This window comes from Rhinolophus hipposideros (genome assembly GCF_964194185.1).
Source record: "Rhinolophus hipposideros genome assembly, chromosome: 15".
In the NCBI taxonomy this organism is placed as follows: domain Eukaryota; kingdom Metazoa; phylum Chordata; class Mammalia; order Chiroptera; family Rhinolophidae; genus Rhinolophus; species Rhinolophus hipposideros.
This window is the reverse complement of record NC_138061.1, coordinates 62241546-62253375: the sequence shown is the minus strand read 5'-3', so window position 1 is coordinate 62253375 and position 11830 is coordinate 62241546. Positions and strand designations below refer to the sequence as shown.

The following is an 11830-nucleotide window of genomic DNA, read 5'->3' as shown; positions in this document are numbered from 1 at the left end:
AGTCACCGTTCTAAGTGTCTCTTACTTGTATTAACCCTAGAGGGAGTACTATTATTAGCCCAGTTGAGGAAAGTGAGCCCAGAGTGTTGAAGTACATTGTCCCAAATGGCGCCGGCGGCGCGTGGGGAGCCGGAGTTGGAACCCAGGTGGTAGGGCTGCAGCATCTGCGTTCCCCCTGCCTCCTCCTTCTGCCTGCTGAGACCGCGAACCAGAGCGCTTTCACGGGCACCATGCGCGCGGGCGGGCAGGCGGGCAGCATCGGCCCGGGGTGGCTCGCGGGCGAAGCCCTGGGATCCCGGCGGCCCCTGGAAGCAGGTCTCGCACGGGAGCTGAGCCCCGCAGCCTCAGCCCGCGGAGGAGCTAAACCGGCCCGCGCCCAAGCCGCCAGGCGTAACGGGCCAGGCAGCCCTCTGTCAGACGAGGGCGGTGAAGGCTTCGGCTCTGTGCTCCGGGAGGGGTGACCCGCGCCCTGCGCCCCGCCCGCCGCCGCAGGGAGCCCCGGGCGCCCGCCCCCCTGGGCCCCGTGCCCCTCCTCTGCCACAGCCAAAGCCAGGGCCAGGCAGGGGCGGAGCTGCAGCCTCCAGGCGCTGGGTCCCTGTCCCCGCCGTCCACCGCCGCAGGGCCAGAGCGCGACGAGGGACAGCTCTGGCGCCCGCGCCGGCCTTCGGCCCCTCCCCCGGCTTTAACACGCGGCCCGCGGTCGGCCAGGAGACCCGCGAGACCGAGCCCCACGCCGCCGCCGCCGGCCGGCCGGCCAGAGCAGCCCCATGGCGGGTGAGTGCCCTCGCCTCCCCACCCTCCACCCCAGCGCGGCGCCCGGCGCCTGTGGCCACTTTCCTCCGCGCCGCCCGTTCGCGCTGGGGCATAGCCCCTGCCCTGCTCGGTTCCGAGCGGGCTGTACTGGAGGATGGGGCCGCTCCTCGCAGGCCAGGAGGTGTGGCGGCCTCGCCTTCTCACCACCCCACCCGGTCCAGAGCCCGGAACCCCAAGTCCCGCGCCCGCGCGTTACCCAAAGGAGGCCCGTTCTTTGCCCAGCCGGGGCAGCGGGTGGGTGCGTGGGACTCAGCCTCCGACCGCTCCGAGGGCGCCGGGTGAAGGCTCCCGGGTCGCCGCAAATGTGGGGCTTAGGTGCCAGCAGCAAAGGGTCCCGAGGTCTCCGTTTCTCATACTTGCTGCCCCCATCCTTATCCACTACCTCTCCAGCGCCGCCCACCCACTCCCGACTCCCAGAACGGGGTTCACCTTGATAGACCATTGAGGGAAAGAGCTGGTTCTGGAGAAAGTTACAGAATTCAAACATGAGTTCAGCCTGTCCGTAGGTTCCGGGACCCCAGATGACAGGGTCCGGAATGCCCCCAGATCACCCCTTCCTGGGCTTTCCTTAAGTGCATGGTGCCCACGCCCAGCTCACCCTCAAGTCTGAACGGGAGCCCAGGGAAAATGAAGGTTCTGGTAAGAGAAGGCTTCATTTCTACTCAGGGACACAAGGAAGTGGCTCATTTCAGCCAGAATCCCACGTCCAGGATCAGGTACTTTCCAAAGAAAACCAGAAGGTGCTGCCCAAGGCCGAGGGACCCCACGGGAAATGGCTTTTCCGCTGAGACCTAGCAGAGCCCAGCCAGCAGCGCCCCTCAGCGGACCCAGGAAGCCTGCTTCTGTCTCACTCCTGGGGTCCAACTCAGTTGGGGGAAGGGGGGTGCAGCCCAAATTCTGCCCCCAGCAGGCCAGGGGTGTGACGGGGCGTGGCTCTCCCAGGCATCACAGTTCTGGTGGTCTCCGCCCCCAGAGCAGGTGGCCCTGGTGATTGGGGGTCTCACTGGGGGGCTGCTGCTACTCTTGTTGATCGTGGTGAGCTGCTGTCTCTGGAAGAGGCTTTGTGCCAAGTTCACCTATGAGGAGCTGCCGCGGGGGACCACAGCTGCCTCCAGCCTCCAGGGGGACAAGCTCTACCCACTATATGCGGGAACCCAGACAAGCAGGTGAGGAAGGATGTGGGGCCCAGAGAGCTCTGGCCTTGCTTAGGGCCCTCCCTGTGGCATTTCCCTTGAAGTGGTGTGGACAGGAAATGTGTGTTTATGGAGCACAACCTCTGTGCTCTTGCCATGCTGGGAGCTATCACAATGAAACCCCAGAATCCTTGCCACAGCCATGAGGCAGGCATTATGAAGCCCATTGTCCAGCGGAGGGAACAGGCTCAGAGGACCTAAGTAGTAAGTGGGAGAACGGGCATTCAACTCCAGGCAGGCTGGCTCCAGAGGCTGTGTTCCTTCTCCAACTCGCCACTGCTGTGGGCAGACAGAGGTGTTGGCTCTGGTTGTGTGTGTCGGGGGGGGGGGGTGTGCAGGGGCACTAGTGTGGAGTCAGGAAATGGTACTCTTGCCTCCTCTTGGCTCCCACTGGTTTTTCTTCCTCCAGCCTCTGGCACTCAACCCATCTGGGCTGAGTGCTCTGAGCCACATGATTCACTTGCCACCTATATGTTGTCTCTGTGCCTCTGGACAGGCCACTGGGTGTGCCATTTGTTGTGTCCCCTTCCCTCCAAAGCCGAGACTGGGTGCCCCTGCACAGCAGAGAGTGGGCCCAGGTGCCACAAGGCCCCTGCCTAGCTGCGGAGCTCCTGCCCCACACCACTGGCAGCAACCTTGGTGAGTGTGCCCACCAGGGCCTGCCCAGGGCTCAGGGTCTGCTCAGGCCAGGGAAGACCCATCTGTTTTCACAAGCCTGACTCCAGAACACAGCCTGGATGGGCCCAGGGATGCCAGAACTGGCCAGCAACCACTCTTTCCAGGTACTTCGGGTTACCAAGTGCCTGCTGTACCCCAGCGCAGGCCTCATGTGCCATTTTGAAGTTAGACTTCACCACGCCTCTGTGGAAAGAGGGGCTATCACCCCATTTGACAACATTCATCACCTGAGGCTCGGAAGGTTAACCATGCCTTGCCCAAGGTCATAGAGGCCATAAGCAAAAGACCTGGAGAAAGCAGCCCTGGTGTTTGCGGGTACAGAACCTGTGCTGGGTCCGGGATGATGGGTGGGCTGACCCACAGGGCAGAATGGCAGGAGGTGGGTGCACAGCTTTCTGTCACCTCTTTATTCTGAAGTCTTCCCAAGAGACCTTCCCAGGCACCACCCAGTCATCAGCTCAGCCCTTCTAATTTGAAGAGGAAGAAAAGAGGCAATATTTTATCACTGAAACATTCTCTAAACACCACAGAAAGGGGCCGACAGGTGCTGGGTGCTGTGACACACCACACACACACACCCTAAGTAGCCCCTGCCCGCTGCAGATTGGAGTTGACCACAGGGGACAGGAGTTGAGTGAATACTGCGGCCTCTGCTGGGCCCCAGAGAGGAGCAGGCCTGGATGTATGATGCCCTCAGTGCTGAGAAGGCCTCCTAGAGGAACTGCACTAGGGAGGGGCTGTGTTTAGTCTGGAGACGCGAGTGGGGTGGATGTGGTCTGGAGAGGCCTCGTTGAGGCTCAACCAAAAAGGGATGAGCCAGAGGGGAGTGGTGAAGCAGAGAGCTTCCTGTCCCCAGGCCTCTACCTTCCTCTGGCCTGCCAGACCTCCCAGTCCCTGTGTTGTAGGAAACACGTGCATGGTGGGGACCATCAACCCAGAGCTGTACAAGTTCCCAGAGGACAAGAGTGAGACTGACATCCCCGAGGGCTGCCGGGGGCGGCTGTGGTTCTCCGTGGAATACCAGCCGGAGGCGGAGCAGCTGCTGGTGGGCCTGATCAAGGCGCAGTGGCTACAAGCCCCCACAGGGACCTGCAGCCCCCTGGTGAAGCTCCACCTGCTGCCAGATGAGCGGCGCTTCCTCCAGTCAAAGACCAAATGCAAAACCACCAACCCACAGTTTGACGAACACTTCATCTTCCAGGTACGGCCTCTGAAGCAAACAGGGTCTGGGAAGGGGTAGGCATTGTGTAGGAGAGCCCCCAGCCTCCTATGCTAGCCAGGACCCTGCAGTCCCAGAAGCCCCATGCCACAGGCTCTGCTTTACCTCACCTGCCAGGTCAGGACCTATCTGAGCCCTGAAGTCCAATGGCAGGGGCAAGGGAGAAACTTGGAGAGTGAGGGGGCAGCGGATGGGCTCCTCCTACCCAGCCTTTCTGGATAGGAGAGAAAAAGAAAATGCATTATAGAGCACCTACTAAATGCCAGATCCTTGCCCTTGGGGTGTAGAAGAAGCACCTCAAAGCCCTGGAGCACTATGGGGTTTCTGGCAAGTTGTCCCAGTGGGTGAGACCCCCCCTGGCTTCTTGGAGTGGGGTCAGGAACTTGCCTATTCTGTCAGAAGCTGACCCAAGAACCATCTTGGGCAGGTGGTACCTTTGCTGCATGGTGGGCCAGCTGGTACAGGGTCTGGAGATACAGAAGCTATCGGGGCACTGAGCCAAGCTCACAGTGGCCTGGGAACCTGAGCAGGTGACTGGGGGTTCTTATGGGAAACCAAACATCAAGAGCTGCCGAGAGGCGTTAGACACACAATTTTAAGAGCTGGGCAGCGGGCTGGCTGACAAGGGAAGGCGATAAAATCGGCATCTGGGAAGAGTGTGATTGCAGAGGCCAGAGCCCTGATTCTTGCCTTCTTCAGGGGCTAAGAGCTGAGAAGAGAGGTGGCATGGGGCCCAGACCCTGGCCATCCTGCTGAGCCAAGGTTGTGGGAATCCACAGGTGAACCCTGCTCTTGTTGAAACATCAAGACCCAGTTGCACAGGCTGGCTGACGTCATGCTCACATGCTTAGTTTTCTCCACTCGTTTTCTTCACTGTCCTGTCCCTGCCTTAACTTGATCCTGGCCTCTCAATGCTTTAAGGGGGAAGGGAAAGGAGAGAAAGAAGAGAAGAAAATCAATATTTACTGACCACCTGCCATAGGTCACGCACTGTGATTGGGGTTTTACAACCCAGAGAGTAAGAACCATTGCCCCATTTCTCAGGGAGGGTGGGGCAGTGTTCCCAACTCAGATACCGTGTTTCCCCGAAAATAAGACCTAGCCGGACCATCAGCTCTATGTGTCTTTTGGAGCAAAAATTAATATATGACCCAGTCTTATTTTAATATAAAACCAGGTCTTATATAATATAATATAAGATCGGGTATAATATAATATGATATAATTAATATAACTACCGGGTCTTATATTAATTTTTGCTCCAAAAGACACATTAGAGCTGATGGTCCGGCTAGGTCTTATTTTCGGGGAAACACAGTAGCAGAGACGGGCAGTTTCCCTGGCTCCAGCGCGGGACTTCTCACGCCTCCACGTGCAGGCATATCAGTGGGCAGTCCTGTGAAACAGTAGATTCCACTTCATGGGTCTGGAGTGAGGCCCCACGTTCTGAATTTCTAACAAGGATTCTGCTGGTCCTGGCCCAGTCTGCATGGCAAGGCTTTGGGTCACAGTCCCACCTCCCAGGGGTACCGGCCCCGCTGCTGTGAAGGGTCCTCAATGATGCCTGGATTTGGGGTGTGCAGGTCCCTGGTCGAGACACCCCTCACCACAAGCTCTTATGTCCAGAACAATATCCCACACTATCCCATCTCTTGTCCCCACACCTGACCCCAGCCCAACCCTCATCTCCCCCAGGTGTCAAGCAAGAGCATCAGTCAGATGGTGCTGAGGTTCTCAGTGTACCACGTGGACAGGCAAAGGAAGCATCAGCTCCTGGGCCAGGTGCTCTTCCCCCTGAAGAATGAGACCCTGGCAGGTGACTGTCCGCGCATTATCTGGAGAGACCTGGAGGCCGAGAGCCTGGAGGTAAAGATCAAGGTCACCAGAAAAATGCCACCAAGGGTCAGACTACCGTGAGCAGTCAACAGGTGTGGCCCGGGACCTGTTGGCCCATCAGCCCTCAGCATACTACCCACCACCTCTGCAAGGGTGACTCGGGGAGGTGGGCCTGGGTGGAGCTGCAGGGATGAAGGGGGGATGGTGTGGAACCAGTCCTAGGCAGGGAGGGGCCACCAGAGGTTCTTTTGCCCTGGAGGTCAGATTGCCTGGAGCAACTCGAAAGATCCTGTTTGGATCCCCGTCCAGACCAGACAGCTGGGAAAGGCAGCACACCAAAGGAACCTCAAGGGAAATGTTTACCCGCTGTCCCCCAACCCCCAGGAAAGAACCTATGACTCACAATAGGCTTCGGAGTTCCCCAGATCTGGGTGTGAATCTTCAACTCCGCTCTTCACCGTGGTGTGATCTTTAGCAGGTCCCTTCAACTCTCCAAACCTTAGTGTCCCCACCTGTAAAGTGGCAGGCAAAAAGGAGGGAGTGTGGGTACAACACATAGGCCCGGTGCCTGACTGCTGGGAGGAAGGAGACAGACCGTGGGGCGCCTCCAGCACTTTCCAGTGTGACAGGGTGTCTTCCTCTCGACCTCTCTAGCCCCCCTCGGAGTCTGGCGACCTCCAGTTCTGCCTCAGCTACAATGACTGCCTGAGCCGGCTGACAGTAGTGGTGCTGAGAGCCAAGGGCCTCCGACTTCAGGAGGACAGGACTTTTGTCAGTAAGCTTTCCTCCCGGGCATGGGCCAGCCCTGTGAGCTTGGAAGAAGAGGCCTGGAGTCTAACCCTCACCCTTGGCCATCCAGTTTCTGCCTGCATACTGTCCATGGTAGAGCGCTGTAATCTGAGCCACTCTCTCCCTCTGTGGACATTGCGGTATGAGAAACCGCTTCCTATGTTGAATCCAAGGCTGCATTCCCTTGACCTCCAGCAAGACCTCCAAGGCCCCTGAGACCGTCAGCCCCTTCCAAGGCAGCACCTTGGCTCCTTGAAATGTGCTGCCCACCTCCAGCCCTGCCCTTCTGTGAGGGAATCCTGTTCCTCCAAAGAAAGATCCGAGGCTCCCTGCCCCGAGGGAGGGCTGCCCTGCACAGGGGCATGACACTGCTGAAGGAAGAGGCACCCCAGGGCAGCAGGCTGCTTCCTCCAGCCTCCTAGGACCCAGCCGCTGGAGGAGTAGAGGCCCTGCACTAGCTCACCCACCTGTCCTGCCCCTTGTGGGTCCCCAGCAAGGTGGTGGTTGTCTGCCACCTGTGTTTCTGCATCTCAGTCACCATAAGTAAGCTGGCGTTCAACCTTCCACTGCAGATCCAAGACCCATTTGAGCCCTCCCCCCAAAACTTGGCTCTCTGAAGGAGAAAGTGTTTAAGGGGCCCCAGGGGGCCTGAGCACCCAGCAGGCAGGACATCTCCCCCGCAACCCTGTCCAGATGGGAGGGACAGATGTGTGGTGCCAGGCTGTGGTAAACAAGGGCTAGCCGAGCTGTGGGTAGTTCAGGAAGCAGAGAGGAAGGAAGAGGAAGGGAGCTGAGCGTTTCCTCGGCCCTAAAGTGGTACACTAATCAACCCGGTTTCCTCTTATCACACCCTCTGGCTGCAGCAGCTGTGAGTAATGGGGTCCTGGCTCCTGGGTGGGCATGTGCCTCCAGCCACCCCTCCCACAGGCCAGAGGCTGGACCCCTGCCCACCTCTCCCAGTCTACAGTCTGCACTTGCCTCTCAGGTGTGTTCGTCAAAGTGTCCCTGATGAACCACAACAAGTTTGTCAAGTGCAAGAGGACTTCGGCTGTGCTGGGCTCTGCCAACCCTGTGTACAGCGAGACCTTCAGCTTCAAGGTCAAGCCCACCGAGCTGGACACTGCCAGCCTCTGCCTGACAGTGCTGCAGAGCACCGAAGGGGACAGTAAGGCTGCTTCCCCACATGCAGGTTGGTGGGGCAACAGGCAAAGGAGGGGCTGCTGAGCACTCAGGCAGTGTGGACACTCAGAGGAAGCTGTATAGTTTCTGTTCTCTGTCTTAGGAAACTAGCGCTCAGAGAGTCTGAGACACTTGCCCAGGGACACAGAGCTCCCTAGTGAGAGAGCTGGGATACACATCCAGCTTTATTCCAGTTTGACTTTCTGTGGCACCCTAGAAAGAGGATGGCCTCTGCCACCAACTCCTGGGGCAAATCAGTGTGGCCGAGTGACCTGATGTCTTGCGTCGCTGTGTGCCCTGCATTGCCTCATGTCTTCAGACAAGCCTTTAGGTCCTGGGTGAGGTTCAGGGTGGATGACAGGGTGAAGTTGTCCCAGCCAGATCTCCACACGGCCCCCTGTCGCAGTGTCCACTGCCACTGTCTGGGGAAGCAGAGCCAGCTGGTCTCATGGACCAGAGCTTAAGACCCTTCTCCATTGTGACAGATGGTGGGTGAAAATTGTGTTGAATGTTCCCCCTGAATGTATAAATGAGCTGATGGAAGAGGGCTTCTTTCTAGAGGGGCCTCTTTCTCCCTCAGCTCTCTGACATGAGGCAGGCTTAAGATGGCCCACCAGGAGGATAGGGTCAGAGTGGGTACCCCTAAAGGGCAAGATGTCCACCTGGGCTTCCTTCTCTGCCACCTCCAGTTCCAGGACCTCTTTGGAGGCCATCAGCTCTGTGTTTAAAGAGGGAGGGGGCTGGCTACTTCCTTGGAGGGCAGGAGTGAATGGGGGAGGGGGACAGGACGACCCATGCCTGGAGTGGCGTGGCTTCTGTGCCTCTTTGCCCAGAGTAACAGTGCTTTCTGTCCCTGCAGAGAGCCACCAGGTAGGCCGGGTGGTGGTGGGCCCCTACATGTACGCCCGCGGCAAAGAACTGGAGCACTGGACGGAGATGCTCAGCAAGCCCAAGGAGCTGGTGAAGTGCTGGCACGCCCTTTGCCATGCCACGGAGTCCTGACTCGGGCAGGGACCTCGGTCAGCCTCAGTAGCCGGCTTTCCCACCACCATGCGTGACAGCCAAAGGCCTGCGTGCTTCTTCCAGAATCTCCCTGGGCTGCTAAGCCAGCCATGCCCTGCCAGGGGGACTTGAGAGCTGCTGTACAAGAGGGAAAAGGGGCAAGAGAGCCCTGGCCTGCGTCAGCAGTGTGGCCGCTCATCAGGCTGAGAGACCCTCCCAACTCACTCTGTCTTTCTTTACCCACGGGGCTGCCTCGGCTTGCAATCCTGGCTCCTGGTCATCACAGTCCCAATTTGCCTGGCATTCAGAAGAAATGGTCTGGTTAGCGATAGCATGGCTGTGTCTGCTGAATGGAAGTACAAGGAAAATTCGAGTTTCACCATCTTGGAAAGCTGAGGACGTATTGATGCTAAAGCTGAAGTTTTCCGGCTACGGTTTCTCTGCCTTCTTCCTGGTGGAGAGAAAAATTGCCCTGGGGGACATAAGAGGAGGAGGGACCACCCCTCAAGCACTTATTTCTGGTGGTCCACAATAAACAGCACCGTCTCAGATTGGGGTCTGTGTGGAGGTGTGGGCCAGTCCCAGGGTGTCTGGGCTACATGGCGTTCCTACAGCTCGGGACAGAAAGCTCCCGGGGATGGGGACTCCCTGCCTTCAGGGCTTGTGGGAGAACGCTGTGAGCAGCCCGCCAGGCACCCAGGTTCTCGGTATCAGCTCTCTGTGCCAGCTTGGGAGGGCCGCATCCACGTCCCTCCCTGCGGCTGTGACAAATCCTGCCCCCACGCCATGCCAGTCTCACCCACCGCCTGCCCTCCCGGAGCCCACACTTCACCCTCCCAGCTCGTTCCTGTGGTCTTCCTGGTTACGCTGTTCCGCTCTTGGGGCACTCCCTTTCGACAGAAAATGGTGAAAATCCGTGGCCAAATCGTAGCCCATGGAGCCGAGAGCTTTGCCTGTAAACCTAGCAGTTCCATTATGATTATTGTGCAGTGGTAGGTGTAGGTGTACAATTCATTAAAGTGGAAGCTCCCACAAACCATGGTCTTCAACCACCGTGAAGTTGTACTCTAGGTAATGAGCAGGCATTTCACTTGACACTGTTACTTAACAGCCGGTTTGCATTTTCACCCTAAAGCTGTTGAATTTGCAGCATCAACACATTGTTATTGTATAACTAGAACAAAAGTTTAAACCGGCATCGCCTCTTTTCTTATGCAGTGAAGCGACTTCAGCAAAAGAAAGAAGTGAACCTTGTACTCGGTTTCTGCCTCTTTCACCTGACTTCCAGTCTCAGGCCATGCACCAATACAAGCTTTCCCTAGCGGTGGTCCATACAGACAGAATATCCGTCTGTGCGTTCTCTCACTTATTTCACGTGCACATGGTCTGGGTAGTCCATACTCCAGCCACTTTTAATTAGTGTCGTAGCTCACACATAACGAGTTCTCTATATGTTTTCATAGCAGGTTACCTAGGGTCCTGATACAGTAGATGCCAACCACCACATTTCAAGGCGAGACTCCTGCCTATTGGTGGCCTTTCCAGGGCCGCTTGGAAAAGCTGGAAAGCATCCCTTTCACAGGACACAGTGGACTGGTGTGTCCGACTTACAGCTGATAAAACTCATTGGCAAAGGACTGGCAGTCTCTCTGCTCTGATGGGGAGGAAACAGGGGGTGCTGTGTAGAGGTGGCCCCCGTCTACAAATGGCCAGCCCAAAACATAAACAATGCTCTTTACAGACCAGAGAGAGCCAGCCTGGATTGTCTCAGATCCTGTCCACAAGGTGGCCCCACCAGAAAGAAGCCCTCGGCATTTCCATACAACATCTTAGAATCAGCTTGTCGATTCCCACACCAAAAAAGTACTAGGATCTAAATGTATCTCACTGAGTGGATAGACCAGTGTGGGGCCACGTGACACTTGCAATATCCAATCTTTGATCCATCACGATGGTGTATCCCTCCATTTGTTTAAGTCTCTTGCAAGTTTGATTAGAACTGTTTTGTGGTTTTCAGCGTTCTTGCACATCTTTCATTAGATTTATTCTTAGGTGCTTTTATGTGTTTATTGCTAGTATATAGAGGTTATATTGATATTTTTGTATGTTGGTGTCATATCTAGTGAGTGGCCTTGCTAAAGTCACTTAAATTATAGTAGTTTGTCAGTAGATGCTTTGTATTTTCTATGTAGGTATTCATGACATCTGCAAATGATAGTTTTATTTCTTCCTTTGCAATCTTCATGCCTTCTTTATCTCTTGCCAAATTGTTGTGGCTGGGCAATCGGGCCAAGAAAAAGAGATGAAAGTCATCCAAATTGTAAAGGAAGAAGTAAAACTATATTTGCAGATGACACGTTCTTTATGTAGAAAACCCTAAGGAATCTACAAAAATCTATTAAAGCTAATACACAAGTTCTGCAAAGTTGCAGGATAGAAGGTTGATACTGAAATTTCATTGGCTAGGGGGGCCCCCAGCAGTCTGCTGACTGCAGTGGTGATAGTGGGTGTACCTGTCGCATTCTCAATCTTGAGGACAGGCAGAGCTTTCAATATTCACTATTAAATATGATGTTTGCTATAAGACTTTTAATGTACGCATGATCATGTATTCTCAATTTAATAAAAGTTTTTTATCATAAACTGTTAGATTTTATCAAATACTTTTTCTGCATCTTTCAAGATAATCATATTTTTCTCCTTTATTCTTTTAATGTGATAAATTATATTGATTGATTTTTGACACAAATACCCTTCTGGTTTCTGTTATAAGATTGTAAGTTTGGGTTTTTGATTCACAGCAAAATTGTGGGGAAGGTATAGAGATTTCCTACATACCCCTTGAACCTATGTAAGCACAAGCCTCCTCCATAGTGAACACTTTTCAGTTCTTAATTTCAGTTCTTCATTTCCATTTGATACATTGTTATAGATCCTAATTCTTTGATGAAAGTCTTTATTTTTGTCAATCATACCCATATCTGGGTAATTGATGGATCCGTTTTACTGTTATTGATGTAAGAACGTCCAAACCTGTAAAGAAATTTTACAAAATTTTATTTGAGCCACACAGAGGATACACCTGGAAGCAAAAGCTCAACAGACTGAGAAAAACAAGCTT

The 11830-nt window shown here is 55.2% G+C and overlaps 1 protein-coding gene across 5 annotated transcripts; it reads left to right on the top strand.

The window, feature by feature from the left end:
* Positions 1-557: 557 nt before the first annotated feature.
* Positions 558-11357, top strand: LOC308507844 (synaptotagmin-15-like). Of its 5 annotated transcripts, XM_081073582.1 has the most exons (9): positions 558-774; positions 1480-1529; positions 1787-1979; positions 2545-2645; positions 3590-3885; positions 5599-5769; positions 6394-6514; positions 7514-7717; positions 8567-11357. In XM_081073582.1, exons 5-9 carry the CDS (start codon positions 3601-3603, stop codon positions 8707-8709), a joined length of 924 nt encoding a protein of 307 aa, XP_080929708.1. In that variant the 5' UTR covers positions 558-774; positions 1480-1529; positions 1787-1979; positions 2545-2645; positions 3590-3600; the 3' UTR covers positions 8710-11357. The 5 variants fall into 5 exon arrangements, with proteins under 5 accessions (XP_080929708.1, XP_080929709.1, XP_080929710.1 ...); XM_081073583.1 differs by lacking the exon at positions 1480-1529 and having other exon boundaries at positions 589-774; positions 1792-1979; positions 2503-2645; XM_081073584.1 differs by lacking the exon at positions 1480-1529 and having other exon boundaries at positions 617-774; positions 1792-1979.
* Positions 11358-11830: the final 473 nt, after the last annotated feature.